Source organism: Emydura macquarii, unplaced genomic scaffold, assembly GCF_026122565.2.
Source record: "Emydura macquarii macquarii isolate MOO-44397 ecotype Brisbane River unplaced genomic scaffold, CSIRO-AGI_Emac_v2 contig_1043, whole genome shotgun sequence".
NCBI classification, from domain to species: Eukaryota; Metazoa; Chordata; order Testudines; family Chelidae; genus Emydura; species Emydura macquarii.
The window spans coordinates 3,748,718-3,765,278 of NW_027131180.1; the positions used below are offsets into that span (position 1 = coordinate 3,748,718).

At 43.6% G+C, this 16,561-nt stretch overlaps 1 protein-coding gene across 7 annotated transcripts in view; it reads left to right on the forward strand.

Moving 5' to 3' along the window:
• POLA1 (DNA polymerase alpha 1, catalytic subunit) overlaps window positions 1–16,561 on the forward strand; it is a 338,774-nt gene that overhangs the window by 133,265 nt on the left and 188,948 nt on the right. For all 7 annotated transcript variants that reach the window (XM_067545056.1, XM_067545058.1, XM_067545057.1 and 4 more), the window contains exons 30-31: window positions 299–431; window positions 9,778–9,909. In XM_067545056.1, coding sequence (XP_067401157.1) covers window positions 299–431; window positions 9,778–9,909 — 265 coding nt within the window. The remainder of the gene's footprint in view (window positions 1–298; window positions 432–9,777; window positions 9,910–16,561) is intronic.

The following is a 16,561-nucleotide window of genomic DNA, read 5'->3' on the forward strand; positions in this document are numbered from 1 at the left end:
TAAAAAAAAAACCAAAAAAACAAAACAAAACCCGAGAGTCTTGTAGCACTTTAGAGACTAACAGATTTAATTTCTGCAGGCATAAGCTTTTGTGGACTGCAACTCACTTCCTCAGATGCAAGAAATAGAAATCAGATAGGGGGTATATATATATACATCCAAGGGTAAGGAACAACAATGGGGAGGGTAGGTGTTAGCAAAGTCCATTCAGTTAGAGTAGATGAGGCCTATTCACAGTCATTGATTAGGTATTCTCTGTATTTTAAAGAAAGTTTTGTTTGTTTCTACTTCTTTACAGCTTTGTAATTGGTCAGATTCTTTCTGACCAGTCCCGAGACATAATTGTGGAAAACATTCAAAGACGGTTAATAGAAATTGGAGAAAATGTGATAGATGGCAGAGTCCCAATAAGCCAATTTGAAATCAACAAGGTAAATGGTACCACTCATCACTTACTGCTAAGATTTTTCAGGTTTCTTTTTTCCCCTTAAAACTATTTTGGAAGACCTTTTGTAGTCAAAGATGATTTACATATCTGTTTTGTTTACTGCTGTTTCACCAAACTCAGGCAAGGGACTTCATATAGTTGATATGATATTACCAGGAATTTTAGTTTATCTTTCTGATCAGTGATCCAGAACTGGTGCTGAGAAAAGTTTTATGGTTCCTGAAAATATTGATACTGGTCCATCACAGTGTTTCTAGTCCCTGACAGGAGCATGCGCAGGGATTTAAATTCCAGCACTTTTGCAGGGGCACGTTATGAGTCCTCTCCTGCTGGGGACCAGAGGAACTCTATGCCTCCTCCCCAATTATTGGGAAAGGGGGGTATGCCTCTGCTTGCCCCCCTCCCTTGTGCTGCACACTCCTGCTGACAGATCATGAAATATCAGATATTAAACCCATTTCATTCTGATTACCATCTTGTTTTTACATAACACTTCAGTACCATGCTTCTGAACTTTTTAGCTTAAAAGAAGGGTGAGAGAGAGATCACATCAATGGTCCCAGTAGCAGGGTTTCTGACTAGTGGCTGAGAAAATCTGTTGGGTTTTTTTTTTTTTTTTTTTTTTTTTTTTTTTTTTTAAATAATAAAATTTAAATTTCAGATTAAAAATTTTTAATAAATAAAACATCTGTTTTTTTCTTTAAAAAGAAAACAACCAAAACATGTTGTTTGTGTTTCTATTTCTCTTTTCTCTTTATTTTTTCTTGTCTAATATTATGTGTCTTCAGCTCTTTGAGTGATTCCATATGTCCATTACACTCGGTGCGTGCGTGTCTTATGCACTGGTGCAGAAGAGTTTTCCCTAGGGTTTCCCGGAGGGGCAACCTCACTTGCTCTCTGGGTGCTTCTTGTGCTCCAAGTTGAGGATATAAAAGGCAGAGCTGCTCCACCCACCCTTCATTTCCTCTTACCATCTGTGGACAGAGCATGCTCTGTTATTCCTCTGTGAATGTGAATTTAGTATTTTTTTGCTAGTTAGTGGTACTTGTTTTGGGGTCTTCTTTTCCTCTTTTTTTCCATTGTTCATAAATCAGTGGACTCTGACCAACCCTGAGGGAATCTATGCCTAGGTTTGAAGCCAGGGAACTCTTTCTATGAGTGTCACAAACTGATATCCGTGAGCAGCATGCATTCTTACTGCCTGAAGTGGTAGGGTGAGAGTCCTGTCGGACTGGTGTCTGATTTGCCAAGGCTTCAAGACAAGAACTAAGAAGCTAAGAGAACAACGCCTTATGGAGGCTGCCCTTCACGCACCATCGTACTGCAAAGGCAGGTAGAGGGAGTTCTTTGCTGTCCAGGAGTGCTTCCTTGGCCTTCCCAGGGTACTCCTCAAAAGAGAGAGCTTATATCAGTCATCTGGCATTTGAAGCCAAAGAAAAGGATGGCTTCCACATGGTTGAAATCATCGGTGCAGGACTCTTTGGCCGCAGAGGCTAGTCACTCCGCTATCAAAGGTAAAGCATGCCCTTCAGCTCACCTAGTGGGTTGATCAGGGCAGAGCCATTGACTGATTCCCAAACTAGGACCGTCGAGGCTGGCTGCAGAGCAAGCATTGAAGCCGTTGCCCTTGATAATTTATTTTGGGAGTGACCATTCTGGAGCCAGACACAGCTGCAAAAGATCTCCTGAGCTTCTTGCTACAGCACTCGCTGGTTACTTACACTGATATTGTCTTGCCAGGACTGTTGCACAGGGTGCACATGTTGCTTTCTGTGTTGAAGCCACTGATGTGGACATCAGGTCTGGTTCTGCATCCACTGACCATGAAGCCAAGACCAACAGTAATTGGTCTGCCTCAGCATTCAATACAGATAGCCATGAAGACCTTGATGTTGCCACTGGTATAGTAGTCCAGTTGTAGATCGCAGTCCCTATCTCCAGTGTTGCTGCCCAGTACTTTGCCTCCGTGGTTAGTAGTGTGCGTGCACGCCTCCTCAGAATCTGAAATGGACTCCTGCATTTCCTGCTGCAGGGAATCCAGGGCATCCTCCAAGGATTGTTACTGCTGTCGTCATCGGAGTCATGCCAACAAGAGCAGATAGAGAGATTGGAGAGACTGCTCTAGGTTCAGTTGGCCTGTGGTACCATACCAGCCATATCTTTGGCCTACTAAGTAACATAGGGAATGTCTCTGGAGTCTGGATCATCATCTCTGCTGCACAAAAGAAACTGGTCCTCGAGAAGGGAAGCTTCTCTATCCAGTACTGATAGACAATTGGAAGTTGGTGCTGGGCAGCCATAGAAATAAACCCCGAGGGACAAAATCTTCCTTTGCGGTACCGATAAGCTGCTTGGCCCAGGTACCAACCTTAAGTGAGTCTCCAAGGATCATGATCACCTGTTGTTGGCTTCAGAGAGGCCTTCTATGTCTGCAGTTCTCAACCAGTCCCAAGAGGGTTCTAATCTGCCTCCTTTGAATAGGTTGTCATCCTCAAGCCCTGGTACCAGGATCATCATCTCTGGTCTGAATAATTTTAAGGCCTACCAATAGCTTCTGAAAAGGATGGCTACATCCCTGGGGATACAAATAGAACTTGGGGAAGAAAATCCTCCACAAGTTGTAGACATTTTGCACCCAGGAATGTCAAGAAAAGTTCCTCTCTGTATAAATGAGGCAGTTAGGCAACCTATTAAAGCCTTATGGCAAACCCTGCCTTCTCTCATACCAGTGCAAAATGCATGGAGTGCAAGTTCTGGGTTCCATCTCAGAGGTTTGAGCAGTTTTATCAACATCCCACACCGGGACACCCTAGTAGTGACAGCAGTAAATGAAAGATACTGTCAATGTAGAGCAAAAATGACTCTTAAGGACAAGGACACACAAAAAATTGAACCTCTTTGGCAGAAAAATGTATTCAACTTTGAGATTACAATTCTGCATAGTAAACCATGAGGCTTTGATGGCCCATTATGACTATTTGAATTGGGATGTTATGTCAAAATTCCTTAAAGCACCTGAGGACTCCAAGGCTGATTTCAGTCTGTTCTGGTAGAAGGTCATACTCTCGTAGAGTCTGCTTTACAATCTTCTTTGGATGTAACAAACTCAGCTGCCAGAGCTATGGCAACTGCAGTAACCATGCGCCGTGTGTTGTGACTCTGGTCTTCGGGAATTCCCACCAAAATCCAACTGACCATTGAAGATTTCCCCTTTCAAGGGCTGTGACCTGTTTTCCTCAAACAGCTGAGGCACTGCATAAATTAAAACACTAGGGAGTATTGAAATCTCTGGTCTTTATATACCAGTTCTGAAGAAAACAAAGTTTTGTCCTCAGTTTCCACCGAGGCAACAGTTCTGTTTTTCTAGCTAGACAGATGGATCAGTACAAGTGGAATCACAAGCAGCAAAGGAAGACACGTTCACTGCCTCCTTATCCAGGCAGTCACATATCTCTAAACAGCCCATTTGACTTCTCTGTCAAGGATAGCATACTGACCATACTGGATCTTACAGACTTTTTCCCTCATATTTCCCAAGTGAATAGCAGTCCATCACCTCTGACAAGTGGGTGCTAAGCATGGGATCTACATTCCAGTTTCAAGGTCCTCCTCCACCTTCTCTGTCCCTTTTCAGGGACCCATTTCATGAATCAGTTCCAAGGCAAGAAGTGAAGGTTCTATGTTCTTGGGGAGCCATAGGAGAAATGTCAATTTCAAGGCAATTGCTCCTATTTTCACCCTCTGTGATCCACCAAGGGCACCCACTTAAAGATTTCCATCTCCCACCCATTAACTCTCTTGGGCAAAGACATGCATCTCATTCTCTTCTGACTGAGGGTTTTAAGGCTCCACAGCTCCATGATTTACACTGTGATATCCCCAGCAAGCCAGACTACTTAAACAAGACAGTGCTTGAGCTTTTCTTTCACTCCTAAAGCTATGATCAGTGTATTGCCTGCAGTTAGAAGTTACCATATAGCTCTTTTTACACAAGCACTTAAGAGTATAAGGTAAAAGCATTATAGAGAAAACATATTAATAAGAGTTTCTAGACTCATGCTAAAAAGCTTACCACAGGTCATCTCAACCCCAGGCTAGCACTCTCTGGTAGTTTTTAGTCCTTTAAAACCCTCACTGGCTTTTCCCCATGGTTACAAGTTCATATCCATCTTAGATGCAGAAGCAGAACCAAGGCTAGGCAGATCAGCCATTTCTTTATACAGCTTGGGCTTTTGATCTTGGCCTTCTGTAACAGGTAATCAGTAAACAATCACCCTCTTCTCAAGGTACAGCTTCAAAAGTTTTCGCATAACTGCGGTTGGGGAATTTGCATTATCCTTTCCCTAGGAAATCAACTTAACACTTATTGTCCCAGAAGTTCATGCGTGTCTGGCATATTTTCAGTGTAGTCTTTGAACTCCCAGTTCAGTCGGTCACATATCTCCCCTTGAAGGTTATATACAATTGCAGCCCACAGTAATACATAAACTTAACACAAAAAATGTTTTGTTTTTGCTTTTCAAGGATTTTGCAAAAAATTGTATCTGTTGCTAAGTGCCCCCTCTATATCTGTGCAGAGGGGTTCTGCTCCGATACTTCCTACTACCAAAAGCAAAAGGAGATCTCAGGCCCATTCTGGACCTTTGGAACCTAAACAAATATACCAAGAAGTTTTGCTTTCACATGGTCTTCCTTCGTTAGATCTGGGAGATTGGTATGTTACCATTTACTTGAAGATGGCATATTTTCTGTGACCAGGGTGAATGGCCATGTGGAAAGTTTTAAAGTTCATATTAGGAGGGGATGACTTCCAATTTGCAGTTCTACCCTTCGGCCTATCATCTGCACTGAGAGTTTTCAGGAAATATATGTCAGTGGTGGCTGCATACCTCTGCAACTGGAATGTCCAAGTGTACTCTTACCTGGAAAACTCGCTTCTGCAGGACCATTCCTCTCTGCAGATGCAGGAAAGTACTCACTCACTGAACACTCCACCTGTTCCCATGCTTAGCCCTGGAAATGAATAGAGAAATATTCTCTAATACCTCTCTAGAGAATAGAATTTATTCGAGCAGTTCTGGATTCAGGCCCTTTGTGCTGCTACTACTATTTCTCGCTATATAAGTCATCTTCATATCTGTCAAGAACCACCCTCGAAAACCATTGAGGAACTGCCTCAATATGGAATATGGCAACATACACTTGTCTCCACATGCCAGGCTGCATCTCAGAGGATTATAGATGTTGGCTTACGTTGGTATACTGCCCTCAGGCACATCACATGGATGGACTAGCATGTATCCTTGGCAGTCTTGTCCTCACTAGACTGGTGGATGAGCCAAGACGATATCTTCAGAGGAGTCCCTTTCTCCACACCTCTTCCTTCCATGAGTTTGGTAATGGATGCTTCAGCCATGGCGTGGTGAGATGTGCAAATTCAAGGCTTGTGGCCCAGTGAAGAGATAGGACTACATATAAACATTGTAGTGCAACAGGCAATCTGCACAGTGTAGGACTAGTTCCTGCTTTATGTACATTACAGAAATGTTCAAGTACTTACTGACACCACCACAGTGGCGATCTACATCAACAAGGAGAGGATATCAGATCAAACAATCTGTCCCAGTTGCCAGTCAAGCTGTGGAATTCTGCATGCAAAATTCCTTGACATTTGTATTATTGCGCCTGCCAAGGGTCCAGCATGGAATAGTGGACAGGCTAAGCAAGCCCTTCACCTTGGATCGTGAGCGGTCCCTCCAGCATGGTAAGATCAGTGTTTCAGGTAGCGGGAGTCCCAACAGTGGACTTATTTGCAACCTGTCAAAATAGGACGTGCTCTCAGTTCTGTTCAAAAGTAGGCCACAGACTGTGGTCCATCTCAGTGAAATTTATTTTTTTTCTTGGGACACGGAAGTGCTCTATGCCTACCCCCAAATACCACCGATTCTTGAGGTCATCCTCAGGCTGAAGCAGGATTGAGGCAAGATTATACTTATTATGCAAGATGGGGAAAAAAACCTCTGGTATTTGGACTTCTGGAAGCTATCGGTCAAGGAACCTTTTCCTCTGCCTCCTGTTCAAGAATTTGAACTTAGAAGATTGAGTGAGTGTTGCACCTAGACCTTAAGGCATTATGCCTCACAGTGTGCTTCCTCAGTGGCTAGATCATGAGGGAGGTGTGTGGTCTGCTGTATCATTGGGAAGACTATTTTTTTTTCTAATCCAATGACAAACAGGTTCTTAAAAGCCTAGATAGAATGTTCCCATCTATCAGGGGCACTGCCCCACAACAGGCTTTGAATTTAGTGTTATCAACTCTTATGGGTTCCCCTTTGAACTGTTAATCTGCTGCCTGTGGTTATACTCTTAGGAAAAAGTGGCCTTTTTAGTGGCTTCATGTCTGCAAGAAGAATAGAAGAGCTGCATGTTCTAGTCGCAGATCCTCCATACATTGTTTCCTTCAGGGACAAACTTGGTCCCCATCCTAAATTTCTCTCCTAAGTAGTATCTGTTTTTCGCCTCAACCACTCTGTATATTTTTCAGTTTTCTTTCAAAAGCCTCATGCTTTTAAGGACGAACACAAGCTCCATGCTCTGGATGTTTGCTGAGTCATGGTTTTTTACCTAGACAGAACAAAGCCCTTTTGGGTCTCTTCCCACCTATTCATTTCCTATGCAGAACAAATGAGGGAACATTTTATCACAGCACAATGGCTGTCCAACTGGATCACTAGGTGCATCATCACATGTTACAATGCCATGGGTATGATCCTTCCTGGAAAGGTCTGTGTAGTCAATCAGAGCTCATTCAGCATAGATGTCATTTGTGGGTAATGTCCTGATTGTGGACATTTGCAGAGCAGCTACCTGGTCTACAGTCCGCACCTTTGCTGGACATTATGTGATTAGCATCTTCCCTTGATGCACCAGTAATGTAGGGAAAGCAGTTCTGCAGTCCCTCTTCTGCTGAGACTTATAGCTCCTTCTACACTGGAAACTGCTTGGGACATACGCTAGTGTAATGGACATTATGCAGTCACTTGAAGAAAGAACTCTCCTTTCATAACAGTTGTTCTTGGAGGTGTGGATGTCTCATCCTCCTTCCCCAACACAGCAGAATCTTTCATTTTTAAGGGCCTGTTACGAAGGAACTGAAGACTGGGTGGGATGCCTCCACCCTTTATACCTATGGCTTGGACACCAGAGCATAAGCATGGCTGTCCCATGGGTACTGCTAGGGAAAACTGTCTGGCACTGGTGCACAAGACACACACCCACACCCCTGGTGAAATGGATATATGCAACACATCTCAAAGAGCAACAGTTATGAAAGGCAACTGTTCTTTTTTCCAGGCCCTGTTTTGCCCTTAGTCTAATTTGTGTGTGTGTGTGTGTGTATATATATATATATATATATATATATTTTTTTTTTTTCCCTTTTTAAATGCTTTTCCTTTTAAAAAAAAAAAAAAAAAAAAAAAAAAAAAGCTCTCCCTTTCTGGTTAGGCTAAATCAAAAGAGAAAATGTCTTTTCCCCCTTTATTTTTAACTTGATTCTTTCTTTTAGATTTATCACTCTTACACTTCTGTTCCTGTCATTTTCCCTGGCACTAGCTCCTGGTCCCCCTATTCAGTAATATGCCTGACTTTAAGCATGTGAGTAATCCTATTATAATTTCTATTGTGCTATTCCCTAGGAGCCTCAGCCATGGACCAGGACCCCACCATTTTAGCTGCTGTATAAACACCCAATAAAAATGGTCCCTGCCCCAAAGAGCTTACAATCTAATTAAGAAAGGCAGTGGGACTACTTGTGTTTAAAGTTAGGTATTTGCTGAAGTACCTTGCTGAATTGGGATCCTGGTGTGTGTGTCTCACCTCTTCAAAGTCCAAGTCTCTGTCTGTCTGTGTCTGTGTCTCTCTCTCTCTCTCCTTTTTGGGGGGGCGGGTCTGTGAGGCCATGCTTTAAGACTAGAGTGATAGAATTTACTTTCTTCACCACAGCTGAGAATATTGTCTCCCGGCCATTACTGTAATTATTTTAACCTGGAACATAAACTGAGGAGTACAATGGAAAAGAACCAAAAAGGTGTTTTTCACTATAAAGTCCAGTACAAATGGTTGGGTTCTCCCTCTGTAAGGCACAGAGACCAGAGCTGAAATTAATTCTGATGTCCCTTCTAGGACTTGCACATGAATGTGAGCCAGAATGTTCTGCCTTAGCTGTCAGGAGTGCTGCAGAGAATGTTCTTTTCCTGTCTTCCTTTTTGGGAACCAACAATGAAACTTTTTTTCTTTCTTTCAGCAGGGAGTGTTTTGTTAATAAAGCTTCTCTATTCACATTGGAGGCTTTGCTACAGTATAATAGTGCCCCTTCTCTATTGGGCAACTCTCTGATCCTCAAGAAAATGTAAACAAAGTAGTAATGAAAATCACATACTTTCATGTCAGTGCTTGTGGAGTCAGCTATTCTGAGGTTCATTGACAGCTGTTACATTATTACCTTGTTTATCTTTTTTCGAGGACCAGTATGACTACAACCATTTCAAATCACCTTTAGATTATTTTAAGTTAAAATGAATACCACTGGAGATATCTCCCATTTTAAGTACTACACACTGCAGTGTTTTATTGCCTTTGAAATGTTTAGACCTAATTGTTAGTTATATTGATTATATTATATTGATAAACTGTAGGTGCAGAGAAGGGGATGAAGATAAAAATTTTGAAAAAATTCAAGTGAAGTAATTACGGAATATAGAGGAAAAACATTTTGTTATAAAATTGTAGTCATATCCATAAAAATATTGAAACCCTGATCTACTTTACTACTTCTGTTACCAAGTTTGTTAGATAAATATAGCTGTCAGACATTTATAATTGTGCTTTACTACTTCACAACTGGGGAAAAAAATAATTGTAATCTTTCACTGCATCTTGCACTATTTCATACTCCGATTAAATCTAATTTTAATCTATTCTAGCTGTCTTTGTCCTTATTTGAACTTTTATTAAAGTTCCAATTAGGGTTCTTATGTTTAGCTTTTCAGAAAGTCGTGTATAAAATTCCAGGATGCTCTTGCAGTAATAATAATTAGGGAGCATAAAAGACTGATACAGAAATCTGAATGTCTGAAAGGTGTAGTTATTACAATTTTATGCTTTATATTAATCTCATATTTCAAAAGTGTTTTCTGGTGAACAGTAGATGGATGATGAAGACAGCTATTATATAATCACCTTTTGTTTTTTTACTGCAGTGATTTGTATGGCATTTAATTTGTGTTATTCTCAAAGATACATACTTGTTTTCCCCTTTGATCTCTTAGGCATTGACAAAGGATCCTCAGGATTATCCTGACAAAAAGAGCTTGCCACATGTTCACGTTGCTATGTGGATAAACTCTCAAGAAGGCCGAAAGGTGAAAGCCGGAGATACTGTGTCGTATATCATCTGTCAGGTAAAAAATCTTTGTTATGGCTATATACCATTCATGAACTTTTAGGAGAAAATAAAATGAAATAAAACCCCCTCAAGTCCTTGAATGGCATTATACTGTACTGCCTTTTAAAAGAATACTGTTAAGTAATGTGGCCCTAAATTTGACATAGATACATGTACTATAAGTCCAGAAGGGATCATTGATCATCTAGTCCCGCCTCCTGCCTAACACAGGCCATAGGACTTCCCTGAATTAATTCCTGTTTGAACCAGAGCATTCTATTAGAAAAACATTAAAACTTGATTTAAAAATCTACGATGATGGAGAATCTTTCTAGACTAAATTTGTCTAGCTTCATCTTCTAGCCACTGGATCTTGTTGTACCTTTTTCTACTGAAGACTGAAGAGCCCTCTATTACAAAATTTCATTCTCAATGTAGGTAGTTATAAAACTGTCAAGTCACCCTATAACTTCTCTTTAGTGAACTAAATGGATTGAGCTCCTTGTGTGTGTCATTATTAGGCATGTTGTCCAGTTTTTTAATCATTCTTCTGGCTCTTCTCTGAACCCTTTCTAGTTTTTCAATGGCTATGAAATGTAGACACCCAGAACTGGACATAGTATTCAGTAGTGGTAACACAAGTGCCAAACACAGATTAATATATAACCCTCAATATTTGACTGTTTATACATCCAAAGATCATATTAGCCTTTTTGGGCACAGTGTTTCACTTGGAGCTTACAGTCATGTGATTATCCATCATGACTCCAAGTTTTTTCAGTGTCACTGCTTCCCAGAATAGTGCCCCATTCTCTGAATATGGTCTGCATTCTTGGTTCCTACATCTGACTTTTCTGTTGGCCATATTGAAATGCATATTGTTTTCATGCTCCCAGTTTATCAAATGATCCTGAGCACTCTGTGTCAGGAGCAGTCCTTTTCATTATTTATTACTCCCCCACTTTGTGATCTGCAGACTTCATCAGTTATGGTTTTGTCATTTTAAAAAAAGTTAAGCAGCATAGGGCTGAGAACCATTCCTGCAGGATCCCACGATAAACATACTTGCGTGATGATGGTTTCCTGTTCACAATTACATTCAAAGACCTATCCATTAGCCATTTAATTTGTCATTGTTGATTTCTGTATCATTCTAGTTCATTAATCAAAATGTCATATGGGTATCAAGTCCAAATGCCTTACCGAAGTCTAAGTGTATTACATTAACACTGTTACCTTAACATTATCAATCAAAACTGTAATCTCATCCAAAAAGATATCAAGTTAAACAGGATACATTTTCTGTAAATCCATGTTGATTGGCATTAATGATATTACCCTTCTTTAATTCTCTATTAGAGTCCCAAATCAACCCTTCCATTGTTTTGCCTGGGATCAAAGTCAGGCCGACAGGCCTATAATTACCTTTGTCATCCAGTTTATCCTTTTTAACTATTGACATGACATTAGCTTTCTTACAGTCCTCTGGAACTTCTCCAGTGTTCAAGACTTATTGAAATCAAAATTAACTGCCTAGAGAGCTCCTGGGCCAGTTCTTTTTTTAAAAAAAAACCCCAGACTCTTGAATGCAAATTATCCAGACTTGCTGATTTAAAAAGTAATTGCTGTTTAACTTCCTCCTGAGTTACTGATGGAATGGTTAAGTATTGCATCATCATCATCATCAGATGATATAAATCGGGGTGTCCAGCCTTTTAGCGCGAGAGGTCACATTGCAATTTTTTTCTCACTCAGGGCCAGTGAGCAAATTTCGGATGGGGGTGCTACTGCTGTGCCTAGCCAACAGGCACGGAACTGCAGGGAGGGGGGTACAGATGCCAACTTTTATTTTTGTTGGTGGGTGCTGGTGGGGGAAAGGGGGAAGTGTGGAGTTTTGAGGGAGGGCTGGAGGGAGGACACGTAACTAGTCACGTCACATGACACGCGTCTTGCAGCATGCCCCCCTCGCCCATGGCCACCATGCTCTCCCCATTTCCTGCCCCACTTATGGGGGAAGTGGCTCTGTCCTCCTGCTGTGCCCCCCAACGCATTTGGCAGCTCTCCCTGGCAGCTGAGAGGAGAGCCGCTTCCAACCCTGGCTTCTCCCAGCCGCTGCTCTGCAGCGCAGTGGCTACTGTAAGGGCGTGGCTGGGAGAGGCGTCTTCTCCTCCTGGCTGGCTGCTGGACTGGTTCCCGACTGGAAACTTTTGGGGGCGGGCAGGAGGGAGAGGAGGAGGGGAGCTCTGCTTCCCTTGGCCCCTGCCCCCAGCAGCCAGCCTGCAGGCTGCTTCCCCCGGCCGGGCTCTGGCAAACAGTGGCCAGGCTGCACAGAGCAGCATCCCAGCCAGCCCAGGCTGCTGTGGAGTGTGGGATCTGGGAGTGCTGGGCTGGCCTGTGTACTGGCCAGGCTTGGCCAGCGAGAGCGAGAGGACGGAGCCTCGGGCGGAAGGGGGGTTTAGTTTCCCAAAGGGAGGGGGTTGCACACGCTGCACAGAGCAGTGTTGTAACAGCGTTCCCTCCCAGCCAGAAGTGGCTGGTCCCATGCCCACCTCTGCTCCTGAGTCCTGGTGCAGCTCAGCCTGGTGCATGGGTCTGGAGAGGAGGGGCTGCTTTTTGGCTCCAACTGGCAGGGTGGGCTGCTGCTGCTCCTGGCCAGCACAGAGCTCGGGTCCGGGACAGTGGCAGCCCAGTGGGCTGGATAGCAGCCTTTGGTGGGCTGTGAGTTGGACAACCCGGATATAAATGCATCTGGCTTTTTCCCTTAATATAGAACAAAAATATTTATGGAATGCTTCTCTCAGTGCAGAAAAGGCAGTTCTATCATTTCCATCTAATAATGGACAAATATTATTAGGATTCCTTTTGGTCCTCATGCACTTAAATTCCATATTGTCCTCAACTCTGCTGTCCATAGACATCTTCTTGTCCTTTTTCTTCCCTTATCAATTTTCTACAATTCCTTGCTTCTAATTTATATTCTTCTTCAAGTGGTGTCCATATGGGTGTGCCACTTCAGGTGCACATGTGCCTCTTGAGCCCTTGATCAGAGATTTTTAGTTAACAATGTCTGTTAAGCCTGCACGAGCCCGATGCCTCTTGTGCCATATATTGAGGGGTGCCTGGGCGAACTGTCCTCAGTTCCTTCTCAGCCTCTTTGGCCTGAGATGGAGTCTTGGTGTGTCCACCTTGATTGTGCCTTGGCTTTTTCTAATAATTCTATAATGGTTAAGAGAGTTTTCATAGTTAGTGGCTAGTATAGTTATAGTTAGATAAGTAGTGAGGGGATTGTTTTTCTCCTCTCTTTCCCCTCTGGGAGACTTATTGTTTTCCTGGAAGGGCACGTTGCTTCTCCTGCCAAGAGGCTATACCTGGAGATGACAGTCACTCAAAGTGTATCCATTGCTTGGGGGAGTCCCACCTCTCTCTGAAGTGCAGTTTGTGCCTGGCCCTCAAGTCCAGGGCAAGGAAAAACTGCTAATGATGGCCTGCTTTCGGCCAGCTTCTGCATCAGGTCAGGAGGCCCTCCCTGTACATCTATCTCCGAACAAATCAAGCACTCCTTCTACTGTGGTGCAGGCTTTCTCTAAGAAGGGGAAGATTTTGGAGGCTTCAGAGAAGGCTTCCAAAAAAAGAGCGTGGACTCTCATCTTAAGGAGCCAACCCTGACACAGCCCAGGTTTCTGGCTAGAGGTATGGACTCTGAAGCCTCGACCCCTCGACTTGGTACCATTGAGTCGAAGGACTCCTCCTACACTACCAACGGGGCTGTAAAATCCTGGAAAGAGACAAGTGGCTCCGCTAAGGCCTCAGTACCCTCTACCAGCAAGGGTAAGCACAGACACTCAGGACTGGCACCACTGAGTTCAACCATCGGTACTTATGCATTCAGCCCAGCCTCTGATACCCATGCATGTGGCACCCAGAAAGCAATGGCGCCGTAGGTGTCTACATTGGTATGCCCATCATCAGCGATACAGTGACCTCAGCTACTACTTCGGTACTGATCTCCTGCTTGGTACCACAGGAGCTGGGGTATACTAAGGACATCTCGATAATGGATGGACTGTAGCCCCCACTTCTCATGGATACTGAGTGTCTCTTGGTTCCAAGACCCTGATCTTCGGACTACCATCCTCCAGTACTGCAGGACTCTCCACCATTTTCTGTGATTGCTCCTGCATTGGATGAGATGGAAGAAGATGGAAAGTTCCTGTCAGTTTCCTCTATTTTGTTCAGGGTTCTCCCGTATATCCCTTCAGGAACCCATTCTCTGAAAATCATAGGACAGATTGGGCTTGTTATTAAAGGTGGTGGAACCAACCCTGCATGCTACCCCTACTTCCATATGGAGTCCCGCCCAGTGGCTGTACTGAGACCCCTGAGCTGACTGTTGACGACAATTTGCCAGACCACTGATACTGCCTCATAGGGAGGCCAGAGTTGCACAGCCTGCTTCTCTCCACCAGCCCCGTCATAGGACAAGGCATTTGAGGAGCAGGAAGCTAGGGCAGATAGGAGGCTACTTTCCAAACACCTGTTTCATTCTCACCTCTGGATGAAGGAGTTATGCCTCCCACAACCATTCGTGGCCAATGATTTTCCACAAGACCTTGTAAAGAAAGTATCCGACACTGTTCAGATTCCTTTTGAAGAGGTCAAGGATTCACAGTACAAACTCTTTGATATTTTATGGTCAGCAATACCTTTCAGGGTGGGGTTACCCATCAATAAGGCACTCCTAGATCTGATTAAGATAGTGTGGTGGACATCTGCCACTATTCCATTCACATGTAAATGGGAGGATAAAAAGTGTTCTGTTCCCTCTGAGGATTCTGACTTTTTGTTCTCCCAGCCCCCACCTAGCTCTCTGGTTGTGGATGCAGTAAATGAGTGGGGTAGGCAGTGCTTCTCTAAGTCTACCCTATATGACAAAAACCAGAAAAGGCTGGATCTCTTTGGGTGAAAGTCCTATTTGTCAGCAACCTGGCAATTCAGGGTCGTGAATTATCAAGCGGTCATGGCCAAATATAATTTTACAAACTCTAACTGATTCATGACTTTTATTGACCATTTGCCACAAGAACATGGGGAGCAATTCCAGTCCATCATCTCAGAGGGCCAATTTGTGGCCAAAACTGCTCTTCAGGCATCCTTAGATGCTGTGCACACTGCTGCCAGGTTCATCTCTATGGCGTTGGTTATGTGTAGGGCATCATGGTTCTCGCTCTCGGGATTTCCAAGAGAAGTACAGAACACGGTGGAGGACCTCCCCATTGATGGTCATAAACTGTTTTTGGAAACAACATATGAGTCCTCTCGCATGCTAAAGGATTCTAGGGCTACTTTATGCTCCCTGAGCATAAATACACTTACAAATAAAAGTTTTAGTAGGTCACAGACTGCCCAGAGATTTTCCTGCTCAGTTTTCTGGGTTCCATAGATCCACTGAATCCCCCAGAAAGAGACATAAATTTAAGAGTAAAAGGGCTGCCCAGCTGCCCTCCACGACTACCCAATGGTTTTCAAAGCAACAGTTTGGATGGGTTGGTTGAGGGTTCGAACCATTCCATTTCTCTGGATTTACAGGTGCATCCGTTAGCAGAGCTTCCCCCTCTCCCCGTTTTGGAAATCGCTTTTCCTATTTCCTACAGGCAGATCACTACAGACAAGTGGATCACAACATCAGACTGTACCATCCATTTTACATCATTCTCTCCCTTCCACCCCTCACTTCCCTGCCCCTCTTCAGGGACCCCTTTTCTGAGCTTTTATTGAGACAAGAAGAGAAGTCTCTCCTTTGATTAGGAGCAATAGAGCTGGTTCTTTCTCCTCATAAGTTCAAGGCATTTTAGTCACCTGAAGTGGAGCACTCATAGGGATCTAATGGGAGAAGAAGAGGTTACTCACTTTATGTAGTAACTGCAGTTCTTTGAGATGTGTGTCTCTATGGGTGCTCCACCACTCACCCTGCTTCCCCTCTGTTCCTTACGGGAAGTTTGAGGAGAGAACCGAAGGTGGCTTGCCCGTGCACCCGTGTAGCCTTGATATCTGACATGAGGAGGCATGAGGCGCAGGAGTAACCTCTTCCTCATTGCAATCAACTTCTCCTTTTTTCCCGTTTGTTGTATGACATTTGGTAAGAACATTCTAATCAAGTGCAGAAATGATGTTCTCTAAAGATAACTGTCTCTAAATGATTCTTGCTGTTGTCAGATGTTCACTACCACAGCAGAACTCTTCAATCTGTCCGAAGGTTTTTGATCTCACAGGGCTGGTTCACACTGATAGCGCGATTCGGCGGCAGTCGATGGGAGTTACACAAACTATGCAGAGTAGTTTGCGTAACTGACTTCGACTGCTCAGCTTCCCTTCTGCACGCTGTTCACACTGAGCTGAGCATTCCCGTCGACTCAGCGCTACACTACTTGAGGGGGTGGACTTACTCAGTCGACTTCCTGATCGATTGAGCGGGTCTCACTGACCGCTCAATTGATCCTGAAAGACCGATCTGGCAGCGGCCATTTTGCCGCTATCAGTGTAAACATTGCCTAAGAAGAGCAGTTGTGGGACACAGCAGTCCAGCCTCCTCTTCCCCCACACACTCGCCCTCCAAATAAAACACTCCACTGTACATACTTCTAATCCTGGGAAGATGATATTGAGAGAAT